Source organism: Trifolium pratense, linkage group LG2 (assembly GCF_020283565.1).
Source record: "Trifolium pratense cultivar HEN17-A07 linkage group LG2, ARS_RC_1.1, whole genome shotgun sequence".
Taxonomy (NCBI): Eukaryota; Viridiplantae; Streptophyta; class Magnoliopsida; order Fabales; family Fabaceae; genus Trifolium; species Trifolium pratense.
The window spans coordinates 72,796,167-72,816,593 of NC_060060.1; the positions used below are offsets into that span (position 1 = coordinate 72,796,167).

Consider the following 20,427-nt stretch of genomic DNA (forward strand, 5'->3'; position numbering starts at 1 on the left):
TTCTTTATATATTTATTTTCTTTGTTCTCGCTTTTCTTGTCGGTTCCCTTCACATGTCCTCTGCAGTTTATTTCTCCATCATACTTTCTTCACGATCTCCCTTTGAATCAAATGGAAACAATTTTATATTTTTCGAATAAAAATGTTAACTTCCAATACAATATAAGAATGGTGCATAACCTGGTTAAATCAAAAATGCCCTTGCTTAAAAAACTGTCATGTGTCCCAAATGAAGGCATTTGTTGTCCAAAAAAAATGTAACTGAACTAAAAGAACACTAACTAAGCCATTTAATTGAGCCAATCAAGCTATTTTCATTTGTTGTGAGAGGGTAAGTAACTTTTTGTCAAGCCAAATGCCCAAACATAACCAAACCAGTTTGAAAGGAAAGATTCTTTTGTGTAAAAGTACACATGTGACAATCAACTTTTTCGGTTTTCAATGTGTGACCACATTTGAAATTCAAATTTTTTTTCCCTCTCTTCACTTACTCAAAATTCTATATCATCTTTGCTCTTTCATTTCACATTTCATTCACTTCATTCTTCTTTCTCTCACTCTTTTTGTTCCAATATGCATATGCAGTTTTTTTTTACTTTCCATATTATTCTTTTTGTCTGACCAGTTGAACTTTTTCTTGCAGGAAACAAACTAGAAAACAAGCAAAGTTAATCAAATTTAAGGAAGCAAAAAGAAAAACTTTATTTGTATAAACTTCTTTTCCATGATTCTACAACAGGTATACCAAACAATAATTATACTATCTTCTTAATCATACTTTTTATTTTGAAAAGAGTGTTGTTGTTCTGTAATTTTTATATGAATATTTTGCTATTTCTAATTTTTTTTATTTATCAGATCTAGAAAAAGTACAACAAAACTCACATTGATCTAAAATGGTGTTGAAGAAAACATCGAAAAAAAAGAAGGTTGCAGTAAAAGAAAGTGAAGGGAAAGGTTGCAGTAAAAGAAAGTGAAGGGAACGGAAAAAGAAAGAGAGAAATTAGATTTACATATATCCTTTTTGTTCTATTCTTTCTCTATTGTTTGATGCTATATAAATTTTTGATTTATTTTTTCTCAACTCATAAAAACATTTTAGTATGGAAATAAAGGAATATAACAAAATTCAATCAAAAAATAATATATTGTGAGGAACAAATTTGCAGATCTAACCCAAATAAATATTTGTTCTATTATTTTTCACTTTAATAAGATTTTACAATTACTTCATCTTCTTCGTAAAAACAATAATACAATCAGATTTTACGATAGATACATATTTCCATTTTTTTATATGAATCAAAGAAAAACAACAGAAACATAGGAAAAAAAAAGTGATTATCAACCAACCAACCAACAAATAACTAACATCTAAAAAAAGACATCTTTTTATTTTTTTATAAACAAAAGGAATTTCATATATTGTAAAAAAATGATATCTTTTATATGTAAAAAAAAAAAATTTATGGTACCATTTGGGGTTTCTCAGATACAACAGATTAATACATTATACATATGTACATATACTCACCTTCTTTATTCACCTAATTATCAATACAACAGTTCAAAAAAAATTGTCTTGATACACATGTATAGACAAATTATCTATATATAAATATTAAAAAAAAATTGTTTTAAAGAAAAAAAATTAATACAGATTAAAAAAAATTCAAACTGAATATACAAAAAATAAATAAAAAATAAAGATACAAACTCTGATGATTTGTTGTTGTTGCATGTGAGACATTGTTTTTAGCATAGTGGCACTGTTTTCCGGCGCGGTGGAAGTTTGTTCCGGCACGGTGGCCACTGATGAAGGTTGTTCAATCTTGAATTTTTTTTTGCGGATTTTGTAAAAGTGATGGAGGAGATTCTTTATACGAGGATGATGTTTCAGAAAATTGTTATGGAGGTAAAGATCTAGGTGAGAAAGTGGCAATTGAAAATTTAAAAAAGTGAGGTGAAACAATGGAAACATATTGAGGGTTGACCGTTAGACAAAGAGGAGATGGTTGTACAAGGAGAGGAGATGATGAAATGTTGAAGAATGAAGAAAGATTGGGAGAAAAAAAAGGGTAAGAGAGCAGCCGTTCAATTGAGAGAAAGAGAAAGTGAAAATTTAGGATTTGAGATGATATAATAAGAATAATGAGTTTTGGGCTTGGGCTGAATATGAGTCTCTTCTCAGAAAATTTTTTCTTCTACCCCAACAATTTTCACTTTACCCCAACAATCTTATTTGAAATGACAAATATACCCTCATATATAATGTAAAACGAAAAAAAAAATCATTATTTACCCTAGTCAAAAAAAGTGTTCCGGTGTGAGTTTGGCGAAATTGAGAGAGTAAGTGCAATTTTACATACCGGTACACTTTTTCGAAGTGTGCCGGTTTGATTTCTTCACCGGTACACTTGAAAAAAAGTGTACCGGTATGCATATTCATACCGGTACACTTGAAAAAAGTGTACCGGTATGCATTCGACGTCTGAGTTTCATATTACATACCGGTATACTTTTTTCAAGTGTACCGGTTCACAGTGATTTTATTTTTTTTTTTAATTTTTTTTTTCCAGTGGTGCGTACAAGAGGAGCAGACGGTAGAATTAGGCATAACAGAGGACGTGGAGAGTCTCGGCCACATCAGGAGGAGCCGGAACACGATGAGATGCCGCCAGTGCATGAGGAGCAGGTTGAGGAGCAGGCTGAGCAGCAGCCTGTGCAGCAGGCTTGGCCTGGAGGGCCGATCGATACGAGTCTTTTGACTCGATACGAGCATCATGTTGCTCGTCATGTATGGTTTGGTCAGGTACTATTTTGTTTTTTTTGTTATTATTTGTTAAGTTATATTGATCATTTTTTTTTAATTTGTATTGTTTATACTCTCGTTACAACTGTTAAATCCTTATTTTACATACAAATTTAGTGTTAAAATATTATTATAGTTCATTTTCAATGTCTTATGATATGCATCCAATTATCCGGTCTAATTTATTATTCACAATGTTTTTTTATTAAATATATGTAGGAACGTGTCGAAGGTGACAAAATTGAGCTACGAATAGTATCTTTAGGAAGAAAGTTAGCTGACAGGATTCCTGATTACCATCCTGAAGTTATTCAAGGGTAGTTGAATATTTCGGGGTTGTGCTGGCTTGAGCGGACTAGCTTGAAATTTACCGATCCGCAGCTTATATCCGCATTTGTTGAGAGGTGGCACCCTGAGACATCGTCATTTCACATGTCGTTCGGCGAGTTGACTATTACTTTGGACGATGTGGCATGTCTTCTGCATCTACCTGTTAGGGGTCAGTTTTATACTCCTGTATCAGTTTCTCAAGAACAAGCTGCGGAACTTGCAGTTGAGTTGTTAGGAGAGGAGTATGACTTTGCATTGCGAGAGACTGTATTGCAGAGGGGTGGTTATTTTTCACAGCAGTGGCTATATGAGAGTTATATGAGGAATGCCAATTTCTACGGGAAACATGACTGCGCAGCTAGGGCATGGATGTTGATGTTGGTGGGATCTACCATTCTGGCCGATAAGAGTTATACACGTGTGGATGCCAAATGGCTACTTCTGTTTAGTGATTTGTCTGCAGTCCATACATATTCGTGGGCCAGTATTGCATTAGTTTGTTTATACGATAACTTGAACGATGCATCCATGTTTTCTACGAGGGCCCTTGCAGGGTATGCGACACTTCTTTAGGTATGCGACACTCACTACAAAGACATAATTTAAATATTGCGTAATTAATTTTTTTTTCTCTTTGCTGTGTAATTAAATTTTGTTTTTATCTTTGTTGCGTAATTTAATTTTTTTTCTCTTTGTTGCGTTGTTAACAATTTTCTTTTTTCTTTTTTGTAACAGTGTTGGATTCACGAGTATTTTCCTACCCTTGGTAGGCGGGCTCAGTTGAATCTTAATTGTGATGATCCTGGCTTTCCTCGAGCTATGCGGTGGATGTATAAGCAAGGGAAGACCAAGCTCCCCGACTATCGGCCTATATTGGATGCACTGACCCCTGATGACGTGATATGGCGTCCGTTTGAGACTCACAGAGGTAGCATTCCTTTTGATCTGATTACTCTGTATAGTGGTCATCTGCGTGGATCCACGGTAGTTCCTTACTTTCCCGAGAGGTGTATTAGGTAGTTTGGATTTGTACAGTATATACCACCACCACCACCTCTAGCTCCTGCCTACTCTGATATTGATAGCGACTGGATTGGTTATCACGCGTCTGTTGATCGGATCCTTCAGCCGACACGTCCAGTGACATATGCTTATGAGACTGTACCTGATTACATGTCCTGGTACTATAGGGTATCACATCCTAGACTGTGTCGCCCTGTTGATGGACCACATGGAGCACCACCAGTTCCGCACTATGCACCTGCACCTGCACCTGCACCAGATGCCCCAGTAGACGATGCACCAGTAGACGATGCACCAGCAGATGATGCATCACAAGAAACTGCACTACAGCGTGAGCGGAGATGGAGAGGTATGGCTCGAGGCGCGCTTGAGACATTTCTTACGAGGATAGACGCTGATAGGGATGATGAGGATTTTTGTTGAGGCAAAATCCACTTTTGATGTTTTAAAGATTACAAACATCTTTAATTATATTTTAAATGATTCTGATCATTTTGTTATCTAACAAGTGCTTTTGAGTGGCATAAGATTAAATAGATTCTAACAAACCACTTGCAAAGTAAAAATCCTGCAAAGCTGTTTCAAGACCATTCTAAGAACATTCTTAACAGACAGACTGCAGTTTTGACAAATAAGCACGTTTTGGAATAAGTGCTTTCTGGTTTTTCAAGTCAACTAAGAACAAAACAAATAAGCACTTTACAATGGATTTATGGACCAAATCACTACAGGAGATAATCTCTTTTGGGATCAACAACATGTGATGGAATTTAAGTATATGCTTTCCTAGTCACATATCATGAAGAAAACCATGAGCTTGATCAATTGTGGTATTGGCCAACCAATGAATACATCTGATATAATATCATGGACCAATCACAAAGGAACAACCAGATTTTAACTATGAGTTGTATTGTACTTATGCAAAGTACACAAATGGAACATTCTTCCATGGCTTGTCATAGAAGTACAATTTTGTCTCATATGCTATTGTACTATTCCAGCTGGTTTTATTCTCTTGCTAAGGCTACTACTGATCAGTCCTTAGAGCTATCTAACAGCTGCACACCACAAGGAAGGAAGGATGAAGGTTCATCTTATTTGCTGGTGCAGTCAAGACTGTTTCAAGACCAATGCAAGACTGATCCTGCACACAGTTTTTCAAAACCATCTCCAACTGTCATGAGTCCTTTTCTGAGCATCCAAACGGCTATATCTGATACATGACAGTGGAGGGATGTAAGAAACAACTCATATACACTTGGCAACAGCTCATACTTATTTGGATCTTATGGATCAAAGCCAAAAGGAAATCAAGACTGTTCCAAGACTGAACAGAGAATCTGCACATTATGCAGAAGTTGTCTGCTGCATATAGAGCACTGAGTAACAGCTCTATTTTACTCTCTAACTGATATACTTGAAGGCCAAGCTTCAATATCAAGCAAGCATCTATAAAAGGCAATCAAGTCCAAGGGAAAGAGCAAGTGTTTTCAAGCAATTCAAGTGATATAAATCCCATTCAATCTCTTTAGCTCAAAGTCCTTTTTAAGTCACTCTTTTGTATCATAATCTGAGTTCCAATCTCTTTAGAGTGCTTTCATCTAAGCTTCTCTTTTATAGTGACTAGGAAAGTTCAAAGCTCTAGGAGCTTTGTTAAGTTGTTGATCTTAGGTCAAGATCAAGGTGAATTTGTAAGTATTGGATCTGTAACTTTTAAGTGATTCTAGTGGACAAACTCACAGGAGGTGGGGACTGGACGTAACCCAAAGATTAGGGGTGAACCAGGATAACTCTTTGTGTTTATCTTCTTTCCCTTAAACTTTTATTTTCTGCAACTGTTTTTACACAGCACAGATCATTCTTAGAACGATCTCACTGAGCACAAAAACAATTTTATCACTAACTATTTATTTTGTGACTTGAGTTTAAATTTTAAAAGGGTCACAATTCAAACCCCCCCTTTCTTGTGAAAAACTTTGCTACTTCAATTGGTATCAGAGCCTGGTTCTAAAGGTTGAGCATCTAACAAGTGCTTAGAGGAAAAGATTCAGGAAGGAAGTATGTCAAAACCTGCAAAGTTTATTTCAGAAGGTGGATCATCAACTAGGCCACCACTATTTGAAGGAAATGACTACTACTACTGGAAAGATAAAATGGAGCTATTCCTAAGATCACAAGATAACTACATGTGGTCAGTGATTGAAAATGGAGAATACACACCATTGGCAAAAGATTCTACCACTCCAAAGCCTCAAGCTGAATGGACAACCACTGAAGCAGACAGGGTACTTTTAAATACTAAAGCTCAATTATTTATTAAAAGTGCTTTGTGCAGGGAAGAATATGACAGGATCATGCAATGCAAAAATGCTAAAGAAATGTGGGATACTCTCAAAACTCATCATGAAGGAACCAGTCGTGTCAAAGAAACAAGAATTGATATTGGTGTAAGAAAGTTTGAGTTATTTGAGATGAAGGAAGATGAATCCATTGATCAGATGTATGGAAGATTCACTATCATCATAAATGAACTCAACTCTCTTGGAAAAACATACACCACACATGAAAGAGTAAGAAAGATACTAAGATGTCTACCTAAAGAATGGAGGCATATAGTAACAGCCATCACAGAGTCAAAAACTCTCTCTGAAGTTAAAATGGAGGACTTAATTGGTTCTTTAAAAGCTCATGAAGCAATACTTCAAGAGGATAAATCTCCAAAGAAAAAGATGATTGCATTAGATTCTCAATCAGAAGAATGCTTTCAGCAAAATGAAATTTTCTCTAGCAAAGATCTGATTGATGAAGACAATGAAGAAGAATTTGCACTTCTGTCAAGAAGAATTCAAAGACTCATGATGAGAAGGAATCAAATGAGGAGAACATTTCCAAATAAAAGAAATGGTGTAAAATCTGAAGTTGACATGAGCAGAATCCAATGTTATGGATGCAACCAATTTGGACACTACAAAAGTGATTGTCCAAAATTCAAAAGATCCTCCTGCCAAGAAATCAATGATGGCAACCTGGGATGAACTAGATGAACTCCCAGAAGAAGAAGAGCAAGAAGCAAATGTATGTCTTATGACAAGATCAGAAACACAAGAGGTAAACCCTGAAACTTGCTCTTCATGTCAAAAAACTGAACACCTCTTTGATAATCTTTTTTATGATAGCTTGAATCTAAATAAAAAATGTGATCAACTTCAGGAAGAAGTAATCAAAATTTCTAAAGAAAAAGATGAATATAAAACTGAAAATGAATTATTAAAAGACATAATTAAAAACATGGAAATTGCTCATAAAAGAAAATTAGAAGAACTTAAAGAAAATCAACAAATTGACTCTAACATACAAGAAGAAAACAAAATACTAAAGAAGAATGTTTCAAAACTTGAAAATGATATAACCAAATTTGTAAAGTCTACTAAAACTTTTGAAAATATTTTAGGATCTCAGAAAAATAGTTTTAGTAAATCAGGCCTAGGTTTTGAAACTTACAATAATCAAAGAATTTACAATAAGTTTTTTGTTCCTAATAAACCTATATACAAATGCTCTTACTGTCATAAGGAAGGACATCTTGAACCTTTTTGTTATAGAAAATCTAGACAACAAAATTATCATAGGAAATACTTTTCAGAACGATCTCAGAACATTCTTAAAAAACAGACTAGAAACTCTTCTTATCAACATAAGAAGAGTCATTATAACACTAACCATCAAGGACCCAGAAAGATATGGGTACCTAAAAGCATGCTAAAAACAAATGCAGGAATGTCTTCTCACAGTCAAGAAGAAGCCATGGTACTTGGACAGTGGCTGCTCCAGACATATGACTGGAGATAGACAAAGCTTTCTTTCCTTTGAAAAGAAAGAAGGAGGATCAGTTACTTTTGGTAATAATGAGACAGCTACTATCAAAGGTAAAGGTACAATAGGTAAGATAAACTCTGCTAAAATTGAAAATGTCCATTATGTAGAAGGTCTTAAACATAACTTAATAAGCATTAGTCAATTATGTGACAATGGTTTTGAGGTTATATTTAAACCTGATACATGTGAAATCAAACACTCATCTTCTGACAAAATTCTTTTCAATGGATCAAGAAAGAAGAATGTTTATATCATATATTTAGATGAACTCCCTGATGAATCATGTTTTATGTCTCTTGAAAAAGACAAATGGATTTGGCACAAAAGGGTAGGGCATATAAGTATGAAAACCATTTCAAAACTTTCTAAACTTGATCTAGTAAGAGGATTACCAAAGATAAGTTTTGAAAATGATAAGTTATGTGAATCATGTGCAAGAGGAAAACAAGTAAAAAGCAGTTTTAAACTAAAAGAATTTATTTCAACCAAAAGACCTCTTGAATTACTTCACATAGACTTATTTGGACCAGTCAGAACCACAAGTCTTGGAGGTAAGAATTATGGTTTTGTTATTGTAGATGATTATTCCAGATTTACTTGGGTGTTGTTTTTAAAACAAAAAGATGACTCTTTTGAAGCTTTCAAAAACTTTTGCTTAAAAGTTCAAAATGAAAAAGAAACAAAAATTATCTCCATTAGAAGTGATCATGGAGGTGAATTTGAAAACTCTCTATTTGAAACCTTTTTTAATGAAAATGGTATTTCTCATAATTTTTCTTGTCCTAGAACTCCACAACAAAATGGAGTTGTAGAGAGAAAAAATAGAACTCTACAAGAAATGGCAAGAACTATGATAAATGAATCAAATGTGGAGAAGTATTTTTGGGCTGAAGCCATAAACACTGCTTGCTATATCTTGAACAGAGTAACTATTAGAAAAGTTTTAAAGAAAACACCTTATGAAATCTGGAAGGATAAAAAACCTAACATATCATATTTTCATATTTTTGGCTGCTACTGCTACATTCTTAATATTAGAGATAATCTGGGTAAGTTTGACTCAAAATCAGACAAAGGAATATTCTTAGGATATTCTTTAACTTCAAAAGCATATAGAATTTATAACCTAAGAACTCAAGCTATGGAAGAAAGCATGCATGTAAAGTTTGATGAGTTTGAGGAACAAACAACCATAATTGCTGATGAGGAAGAGGAAACTACAAATCAGAAAAGGAAAACTAATGAAATGGAAGAATCCTCACAAGCTCCTCCAAGGACATGGAAAATGGTCAATTATCATCCACAAGAACAAATCATTGGAAGTACAACAGATGGTGTAAGAACAAGAAGAGCTACTCAGAATAAAGAAAACAATCTAGCTATGATTTCTCAAATAGAACCAAAATCCATAGATGAAGCAATCATAGATGAATCATGGATTGAAGCTATGAAGGAAGAGCTTTTGCAATTTGAAAGAAATGAAGTGTGGAAGCTAGTACCTAAACCTCAAGAAAATTCAATCATTGGTACTAAATGGGTCTTTAGGAATAAACTTGATGAAGAAGGGAAAGTTATAAGGAACAAGGCAAGACTTGTGGCTCAAGGATATAATCAACAAGAAGGTATTGATTATGATGAAACCTTTGCACCAGTGGCCAGGTTAGAAGCAATTAGAATACTACTTGCATATGCATCTCACAAATGCTTGAAACTTTTTCAAATGGATGTCAAAAGTGCTTTTCTAAATGGATTTTTAAATGAAGAAGTCTATGTTCATCAACCACCTGGTTTTATTGACCAACATAGACCAGATCATGTTTTTAAGCTAACTAAAGCTCTTTATGGGCTTAAGCAAGCTCCAAGAGCATGGTATGAAAGATTAAGCACTTTCCTTTTAAACAATGGTTTTTCTAGAGGAAAAATAGATACCACACTTTTTAGAAAGGAAAACCAAAATGATCTTTTAATAGTTCAAGTTTATGTTGATGATATCATCTTTGGAGCTACAAATGAAACTATGTGTGAAGAATTCTCAACCCTCATGCAAAGTGAGTTTGAGATGAGTATGATGGGAGAACTTAGATTCTTTTTGGGTCTTCAAATAAAACAACTTGAAGAAGGAATCTTTATAAGTCAAGAAAAATATGTCAAAGATCTCCTCAAAAAGTTTAAGATGAATGAGGCTAAGATTATGCCTACACCAATGCATCCATCAACAAGCTTGGACAAAGATGAAAAAGGAAAGGATGTATCTGAAAAGGAATATAGAGGAATGATTGGATCACTCCTTTATTTGACTGCAAGTAGACCAGACATTGTCTTCTCAGTAGGATTATGTGCAAGGTTTCAATCATCTCCAAAAGAATCACATCTTACTGCTGTCAAGAGAATTTTTAGATATTTGGTGGGAACACCTGATACTGGTCTATGGTACAAAAAGGGTTCACATTTTGATCTTATAGCATATTGTGATGCTGACTATGCTGGGGATAAATTAGAAAGAAAAAGCACAAGTGGAGCATGTCAATTTCTTGGAGAAGCACTTGTAAGTTGGTGTTGCAGAAAACAAAATACCATAGCACTTTCAACAACTGAAGCAGAATATGTGTCTGCTGCAAACTGTTGCTCTCAAGTGATTTGGATCAAAAACCAACTTGAAGACTTCTCATTAAGGTACACAAATATTAAAATTTTATGTGATAATACTAGTGCTATCAATTTATCAAAAAACCCTATTCAGCATTCAAGATCAAAACATATTGAAATAAAACACCACTTCATTAGAGATCATGTTAATAAAAAGGAAGTTGAATTAACCTTTGTGGATACTGAAAATCAATTAGCAGATATTTTCACTAAGCCATTAGTAGAAGAACGTTTTAATTTTATTAAAGAAAAATTAAAAATAATGAAAAGCCCTGTCTAAAGAACAGTCTTAGAACGTTCTTGGTGTTGATCAAATTTTATGACCTCCTCTGCGTTTAAAATAATTTTTTTTTTTAATAAGTAGTTTTAAAAAGAGAGTAAAAACCAGTTGTATTACCTACAGACCTAGGTTACTATGCTTATAATAATAGTTAGTACATTTAAGATAGAATGAGTAAGTTTTAGTTTAGAGTTCCAAGGCAAATAGTTCACTTAAGTACACCTACTCTCTTTAGACAACCCTTCTTCTCTTCCCTCTTTAAAATCAAATCAATAACTGCTCATTTCTTTTCATTCTTCCAAAACCATCGATCTTCTTCCATTCTCAATGGCAAGAACTAAGAACACCGGTCGTATTCCTGCTCCCATTCCTTCACCAACTGCTGAAAATGAATCACCATCTCAACCGCCTGTTCCACCTCCTTCTCCCATCTCTGAAACCATCTCTGAACGATTCACAACCGCTCCTAACTCTGATACGGAGATTAACCAACAAAATCCAACAAATTCCTCAGTGGAATTAGGAAATGCTGAGAAGATTATTGCTGAAACAATCATGAAACTGTCTCAGGAAGATGTGTCAAAATCAATCCCTCAACCCTCTAATACTGTTCCAAAACCCTTCATTGTTTACACAAAATCCAAATCCAAATCAACCAAAATCCCTCAAGTAAGAAGATCAGCTAGATTGTTATCTAGTGGTGGAACTAAGAAACCTGTCATAGACAACACCATTTATGAAGTAAATGATAGTGACTCTGGAGAATTGGAAACCACCTCTCTCACTCGTCACACCAAACCCTTATCCCAAATTATTGAACCGTCCAAATCAACTCAAACCACCAAATCTGCTCCTGTCAAAACAAGAACTCCAAGCAAAGCATTTCTTGATCATCTGGAAAAATATGTTGCTGAAAAAGGAAAAACTTCAAGCTCTGAAGAAGAAGAAGCTAAGAAGAACTCAGATGATAATGGAGAAAAAGGGAAATCTCCAGAAACTGAAGAACCAACTTTGACTCAACTACTTCCCAAGAACATGGTAATCCCTCTTATTCACTACTCTGAAAGAGAAGATTTTGATTTATTCTGGAATGGGAAACCTGTCCCTAGCTGTAGGTATTATGACTTTGCAAACCTAGCTAGTGGGGGTATTGATGTGATGAAGCTTACCGAATCACAGGGTTGGACTCACCTGTTTAGAATGAGAGAAACTGTATACCCTAGAGTAGTTCAAGCTTTCTATTTCAATGCCAAAGTTGATCCTGAGAATGATCTAATTAAGTCAACCCTTAGGAATGTTGAAATCAAACTAACCCCTGAGATCTTAGGAAAGTATCTCAATCTACCCATTGATGGAGCCAAGTTGATTGGAGACACTTGGTACTCTGAAGCTCAAGTTAAAAAGGAGGATTTAATTCAGGAGATGTTTGTTGCTGAAGGTACAAAATTACCTCAACCACCTGCTTCTTACCTAAAGACTGAATACAAGGTGCTATTCAATATGGTCCAAAACCATATCTTTCCAAGAATAGGTACACGAGAGAAAGTTTATGATGGAGATTTAATGGTTATGCATCATCTGGGAACTGGGAAAAAGCTGAACCTACCCTATGTTATCATTCACAACATGATAGAGGCTGCATCTTCTGGTTCTAAGAAAATCACTCTACCCTATGGAATGCATCTGACTAAGGTTTTTAGAGAATGCAAGGTAGAGCTCAAGAAGGAAAAGAGTTTTAACAACTCTAAAGTGTTTGATTTGAAAAACTTATCTCACATGAAGAAAGCAGCTGATGAACCTACTGTAGGTGAGAAAAGAAAGAGAGAAGTTTTTGAAGCTGACAAAAATTTAACTGCTACTGGTATTGTAGAACAGTCTGAGAACGTTCTCAACCTTGCCTCCTCTGCAAATCACAGCTTGGAACCTACTCCAACAATTTCTGTTCCTTTTGTTAATCTTGATGTTTCACTAGGCTTTGACTCAAGCTTTGGATTAAGCAACCAACCCACTCTTTCCCAAAATGCTGCACATGTTCTTGAAGGATTATCCACCAATCCAAGATTCACCAACAAAGCTCTTTTCTCTCCACCATTCTATGATTCTCAATCCAGCTCTGATTTTTTTAAGAGCCTGCTTAAAATTCCAAGTCCTGAACCTCCCCAAATTCAAATTCCCTTGTACTCTGCTGGAAATTCATTACCCTCCTTTCCACCACACTTTGGCTCACTAAAATCCTTTTGCTCCTCTGGTCAAAACATTGAAGATGCTGCTCCACCTGCTGATAATCCTGCTGCTGCTGGTCCTAGCACCAGACCTAAGAGAACCAAAATGGAAAAGGATGTTTCCAAAACCAAGAGAGAAACCACCAAGATTTTGGAAGCTATGATGCAGCAGAACAATCTGCTTATGCATATCATGCTTGAACAACAAAACTATCGCACCTGGCTCTGTGATCATGTTTGTCCTCTTCTCAATATCCCTCATCCTCCTCCACACATTCCTGAATTCCCTCAGCCAGAGAATGATCCATCATCTGATGCTTCCAGCCCTACTGTGTCTCCTTAATAACCTTTGCAGTCCCTCCACTTTTTGTGATGACAAAAGGGGGAGAAAAAGAAAAAGAAGCTTGTTTCAAGAATGCTAGGATTTTTAATATTTCTGCTTATGTATTGTGTTTGTTTTGTGTACTGTGTTTAAATTTTAAAAAACTTTTGATGACTAGATATTGTAGGAAGTTTTAATCTTAGGATAGAACTTCTAGCATTATGTAATCTAAGTCTTAAGCATCTGTCTTTAAAATGTTCTGAATCATCTTTTGATCCTAATCCTGCTGAACACATGATTTGTAATGCTTATTTGAAGTTTGAATGATTAAGGATGTGTTATGATTCAGATTTTTTATCTTGCTCAATTTTATCTTGATAATTTGAAATTGAATGCATAAATTGAGGGGGAGTTTTTTGATAAAAACACTAGTACATTTATCATTTGATTAAATCAGAAATCATTTTTAAAATCTAAATTAAAGAAGTTTGTCATCATCAAAAAGGGGGAGATTGTTGAGGCAAAATCCACTTTTGATGTTTTAAAGATTACAAACATCTTTAATTATATTTTAAATGATTCTGATCATTTTGTTATCTAACAAGTGCTTTTGAGTAGCATAAGATTAAATAGATTCTAACAAACCACTTGCAAAGTAAAAATCCTGCAAAGCTGTTTCAAGACCATTCTAAGAACATTCTTAACAGACAGACTGCAGTTTTGACAAATAAGCACGTTTTGGAATAAGTGCTTTCTGGTTTTTCAAGTCAACTAAGAACAAAACAAATAAGCACTTTACAATGGATTTATGGACCAAATCACTACAGGAGATAATCTCTTTTGGGATCAACAACATGTGATGGAATTTAAGTATATGCTTTCCTAGTCACATATCATGAAGAAAACCATGAGCTTGATCAATTGTGGTATTGGCCAACCAATGAATACATCTGATATAATATCATGGACCAATCACAAAGGAACAACCAGATTTTAACTATGAGTTGTATTGTACTTATGCAAAGTACACAAATGGAACATTCTTCCATGGCTTGTCATAGAAGTACAATTTTGTCTCATATGCTATTGTACTATTCCAGCTGGTTTTATTCTCTTGCTAAGGCTACTACTGATCAGTCCTTAGAGCTATCTAACAGCTGCACACCACAAGGAAGGAAGGATGAAGGTTCATCTTATTTGCTGGTGCAGTCAAGACTGTTTCAAGACCAATGCAAGACTGATCCTGCACACAGTTTTTCAAAACCATCTCCAACTGTCATGAGTCCTTTTCTGAGCATCCAAACGGCTATATCTGATACATGACAGTGGAGGGATGTAAGAAACAACTCATATACACTTGGCAACAGCTCATACTTATTTGGATCTTATGGATCAAAGCCAAAAGGAAATCAAGACTGTTCCAAGACTGAACAGAGAATCTGCACATTATGCAGAAGTTGTCTGCTGCATATAGAGCACTGAGTAACAGCTCTATTTTACTCTCTAACTGATATACTTGAAGGCCAAGCTTCAATATCAAGCAAGCATCTATAAAAGGCAATCAAGTCCAAGGGAAAGAGCAAGTGTTTTCAAGCAATTCAAGTGATATAAATCCCATTCAATCTCTTTAGCTCAAAGTCCTTTTTAAGTCACTCTTTTGTATCATAATCTGAGTTCCAATCTCTTTAGAGTGCTTTCATCTAAGCTTCTCTTTTATAGTGACTAGGAAAGTTCAAAGCTCTAGGAGCTTTGTTAAGTTGTTGATCTTAGGTCAAGATCAAGGTGAATTTGTAAGTATTGGATCTGTAACTTTTAAGTGATTCTAGTGGACAAACTCACAGGAGGTGGGGACTGGACGTAACCCAAAGATTAGGGGTGAACCAGGATAACTCTTTGTGTTTATCTTCTTTCCCTTAAACTTTTATTTTCTGCAACTGTTTTTACACAGCACAGATCATTCTTAGAACGATCTCACTGAGCACAAAAACAATTTTATCACTAACTATTTATTTTGTGACTTGAGTTTAAATTTTAAAAGGGTCACAATTCAAACCCCCCCTTTCTTGTGAAAAACTTTGCTACTTCAATTTTGAGGAGCTTTTTTTTGCACTAGATGTATGTCGTGGTGCATACCCATGACTAGTTTTTTTTGTTATGTTTTTTTGAACACTGGTTTATGTACTTTTATTTTTGGATTGTGTATTTTGTTGAACTAATTTTACTATATCGTGTACTTTATTTAGATTATAAACTTTATCGATCAAATGTTTTTTGTACTTCAATACATTATTTTTTGACACAATGAACGTTGCTAAAGTAGGCATTGCATTTTATTGACATAAAATATTTTTTAACACAATAAACGTTACTAACGAATTTAGATATTTGATAAAACATAAGTAATATAAATATTCGACATAAAATAAACAATTAAAAATTATTCAACAGACATAACACCACTAAGAGGTTTCACCGGAGGATTTAGAAGGTTCCAATATTGTAGGCGTCCGTTTAAGTTTGACATCCAAGACCTTGCTTCATGTGAACAAAATTTCTTCCAATCAGCTGTAACTTCGGGCAACGGAAACCCCTTTGACATGTTTACCGGAACCCAATGATTTCCATTGACAAAACCAATACAAAAAAACCTTGCTGAAGAGGAATATGAAGTCATCATAGGAAAGAAAGTCTTACTAGGTTTACCCAACGTGACGAGAACGACATTATACCTATTTGCTACCAAGTAACCCATAGCAGGTATGGTGAACCATCTATTTGCTACCAAGGAATCTCTCACAACCTGCAAATCTTGTCTGAATAATTTCTCATACAAACTGTTATTATTTCTAAGCTCTTCATCTAACTCCCGACGGACGATGGACCAACCTTCCTCTGTGTAACCAAGTAAAGATGCAACAGCTCTAAAACCACAATTTCCATCTTCAAGCACATCAACAATGTCAACAATATGTGGATGCATATGATCAGGAAATTGCCCCAAATATTTCTGAGATGTCAGTTTTTTAGACATCTGAGATAGTTGTTTCTGAGATGGTTGAGATTGTTGCTTCTGAGAGGGTTGAGATAGTTCCTTCTGAGATGACTGTGATTGTTGTGTACACAACCTCTTCGATGTACCTAGATTTATGTAAAAACAAAAAAAGTTGAATATATAATAATAGAATATAGACATAAAAATATAAGCAATAACTATATTATCAAAAAAATAAATTAGTCACCTTGTGAATCACGATATTCTCTTTCAACGTGTTCAAAGTATGATGGATCACGATACACATCATAACCTTTTGGTGCTTTGCCTTTATATTTGTTCTTCACTCCTCCTCTGGTTTTTATTTTTTCAGGTGGTGGACACAATGAACTTGAGGCTGGATAAGCAAGTTCAAACACTTTACTCTTCAACGCTCTTTTACCAACAATATCAAGTGACCGAAATCGAGTCCATATGGCCTCCATTGCATTACTCATGTCCAACTCATATCCATCCTCTGTGTCATCCTCCAATGGTTCTTCCATAGTTAATTTCTTCCAGTGACCGTGAACTGAATCTAACGGTATCGGTACACCGCTGGTTGTATATCCACTCAATTCACAAGCACAAGGCAACTCACATGTTGACCTAAGTTTGCAACCACACAAGTTTTTATTTGTTCCAACAATGTCAATTCTCTCCATCTCATCAGAAATTAGTGTCATAGCGGCCCTGGAGACAAAGTTTCTCAAATATTGAAAAAATGGACTGCTATGTGTCATTTCTGTATAGTAAAAACTTTTTTGAAAAGACTTCTTTATTTTGTCAACTTCTAGTCTTATGTTGTCATTCATGCCTTCCAAACACTTGCATAAGTCTCCTTTGCTGTGTTCCAACATTTTCTTCAGTCTCCAATGTGCAGACTCAACTCTAAATATCAAATTGCAAACAATAGTCAATTAAACGCCAAAAAAAGAAAAATATAATTACAATTTTAAAATTAAAAAATTATACCTATTAGTCGTTGTGTTTCCTAAATGCATCACTCGATTGGTCCATGCTTCAACAAATTGTTCTTTGTGAGGGGCCAACCAGGTGTTATTGACATATTCGACAAAATTGCTTGAATTAACACATGCTTGCTGAAACGCATTCAACCGTTGCTGATACTCCACCTCATCCGGACTTTCAACAACATCTCTCCACAAATTTTTCACCTTCTGTTTCATATCCTTAGGTATTTGCACGGTGCATCTCGCATTCACATTTTTGATTATGTGCCACGTACAAAGCATATTAGTAGTATGTGGAAATATATCTTTAATTGCATTCATCAAAGCAAACTCCCTATCAGTCAAAATTACTCTAGGAAATATATCTTGCTTAGTAATCAATTGCTTCAGCTTACCTAACGCCCAATGATAATTGTCCGTCTTCTCAGATTCCATGTAAGCAAATCCAACAGCAAATGTCATGTTAGTTGACGTTATGCCAGCAATTTCAAGCAGTGGCTGTCTATATTTATTAGTTTTGTACGTGAAGTCCATAACCAAAACAATGGGAAACAAGTTCAACAACTTGATTGAATCTGGATGCGCCCAAAAAATATCACTCAAAACATCGGAGCCATCATCTTTTCTTCTATTCCAGCTGACATATTTTGCATCATCTAACAACTGCAGCAAGTGTTGCAGCTCTGTTCTGGAGCCTTTTTCCTGTATTTGCATCATGTGTCTTTTCCTATACACAAGTGTGGCATCAACAACAGACTCTGGATTTTGATCTTTCAAATCTAAAACAATGAGTCTTGGTGCTACTTTACGCTTTGTCAAATCTTGAACACGTTTGTTTTCATCAGCGGTTAAACGTGCCTTGCGAGGATGACCATGATATTGGTCAGGTAGCCCGTGGTTGTGAACTCCATGAATAACCTGAACTTTCCATCCTGAACCATCTATTGAAGGTGCAGCTCTAATTTTAAATGGACAGTTACACTTTTTCGATGCAGTTGTCGTGGAACTTTCTGAAGAGTCATACTTTCCACCTTTGTCACAACCCAAAATCAACTTGTCATTTCTTCCTCTTATTCCGTTCTTTTTATCCGACCGAGTAATGATAATATCGACTTTATTGGCATCTCCAACATCTCGAGCCCATTTGACAACATCATCTGGGGTAGCAAATTTTTGATGAGTTGTAAAAACATCCGTAGTATCTACCAACATTTGACTTGTATCGCCGAGATAAGCCATATCTGTTTAAAAATAAAAAAATAAATTAAAATTAAAAAAATTAAGAATAACATACCGGTACACTCATTAACTACCGGAACACTTTAAATAAGTGTACCGGTATGTATAATGATAAACGAAATATAATTAACATACCGGTACACTTTTTAAAAAGTGTGCCGGTAACATTAACATACCGGAACACTTTTTAAAAAGTGTACCGGTAAAATAAACATACCGGAAACGTTATAAAAAGTGTATCGGTAAATTTAACATACCGGAACACTTTTTAAAAAGTGTACCTGTAAAGTTAACTTACCGGTATGGATAATTGCTTACCGGAACAGTTTTTCGTGAGGATGGAAATTCTACCGGAACAGTATAATACGACAAAAATTGTTTTTTTAAAATATATTAATTTTTAATAAGGATATATTGGGTATTTTTAGAAAAATGTTGGGGTAAAGTGAAGATTGTTGGGGTAGGAAATTTTTTTTTCCTCTTCTCACCAAACAATGAGACTTAACTCTAATGATTTTTTGCAAAAACAATTTTGCTAATTAATAGGTAAACATTTTTGCTTCAAGAAAAAAAATTAATAAGTAAACATTTATTTTAGTATTTTTAAGTAAATAATTCATACACTAAATAAGTCCAAAAAAATTAAATACGGGAAAAAAATATTACTGATTTAAATAGGGACACATTTAACTATAATATTAAAAATGATAATTATCATATATATACTAAATAAATCGTACATATGAAAATTTATGCTATTATTAACTCATAGAACTGATAATAATTTCAAAATAATTATCATATATATTAAATAAATTATACATGGGACAAATTATACTATTGACTCATAATACTAATTAAATAAAATCAATTTTTGTCAATTTTAATTAACAAAGTGTAACTTGCAAAATTACCTGCATAACGTTATGACCTGTGCTTAAGAAAATTAACAAAAAATTATAATCAATTGTACACGGGGAAGCTGATAAGAAAATTAAATAATTCGGAGAACAAATTGATGTTAATAAAATATTTACGGAAAACAAATTGCTCAAAACTTATATGGGGCAAATTATGCGATTTGAATTATGTTTTCCTAAAACTATGATGTAATGAATGTCTACTTAATGAAAATTTTTTGCTTTTTTTTCTCAATTAAATGTGTTAATGCAATAATTTCTTTTTATAATTTTATATAGTAAAGGGTAACTTGAAAAATTATCGGCGCAACGTTACGACCCGGGCGAATGCACGGATCTATTACTAGTTTGTAAAACAAAAAATGTTAACTCCTCGTTAGATAAAAACAAATAAATAAGAAACGCAGCAAAACAAGATTAAATTGTTGAGCCCTTCCTCCTGGCTGCAAACGAAACTGCCTAAATGCTATCTTGTTTCAAAAAATGGCCTAAGAACAATGGGGAAGATGAGATGGAAAAATATATTTTAAAAAATATAACATTAAATTACATAATTACCCATGAACTTGTGTTGTTCGCCAATAAAAAAGGCTGGTTTTTTTTGTCCTAACCAAAAAGGTGTTCTTGCTAAAATAGACCTTTAGAAAATATAGTGGATGTATCCTAGCAATATCCATATATATATATATATATATATATATATATATATATATATATATATATATATAAAATTTGCTAAATTAGAAATT

General features: G+C 34.4%; 1 protein-coding gene and 1 long non-coding RNA gene across 2 annotated transcripts; one reads left to right on the plus strand and one right to left on the minus strand.

Annotated features, from left to right (window-relative positions):
- The first annotated feature begins 530 nt into the window (after nucleotides 1–530).
- LOC123903711 lies at nucleotides 531–4,573 on the plus strand. Its single transcript, XR_006808161.1, has 4 exons — nucleotides 531–739; nucleotides 2,580–2,812; nucleotides 3,032–3,715; nucleotides 3,878–4,573. It is a non-coding gene; the product is annotated as an uncharacterized LOC123903711 (long non-coding RNA).
- Nucleotides 4,574–15,951: 11,378 nt separating this feature from the next.
- Nucleotides 15,952–18,758, minus strand: LOC123905392 (PKS-NRPS hybrid synthetase cheA-like). The gene is made up of 3 exons (XM_045954992.1): nucleotides 17,521–18,758; nucleotides 16,754–17,436; nucleotides 15,952–16,652 (listed from the first exon to the last, which is right to left on the minus strand). The coding sequence occupies exons 1-3, from the start codon at nucleotides 18,756–18,758 to the stop codon at nucleotides 15,952–15,954; spliced, it is 2,622 nt and encodes an 873-aa protein (XP_045810948.1).
- Nucleotides 18,759–20,427: the final 1,669 nt, after the last annotated feature.

Coding starts and splice junctions, on each gene's coding strand:
- LOC123905392 (XM_045954992.1), bottom strand. CDS start 18,758: ATGGCTTATCTCGGCGATACAAGTCAAATGTTGGTAGATACTACGGAT. Junction 17,437..17,520: donor GGAAACACAACGACTAATAG/GTATAATTTTTT, acceptor TTTGATATTTAG/AGTTGAGTCTGCACATTGGA. Junction 16,653..16,753: donor AGAATATCGTGATTCACAAG/GTGACTAATTTA, acceptor ACATAAATCTAG/GTACATCGAAGAGGTTGTGT.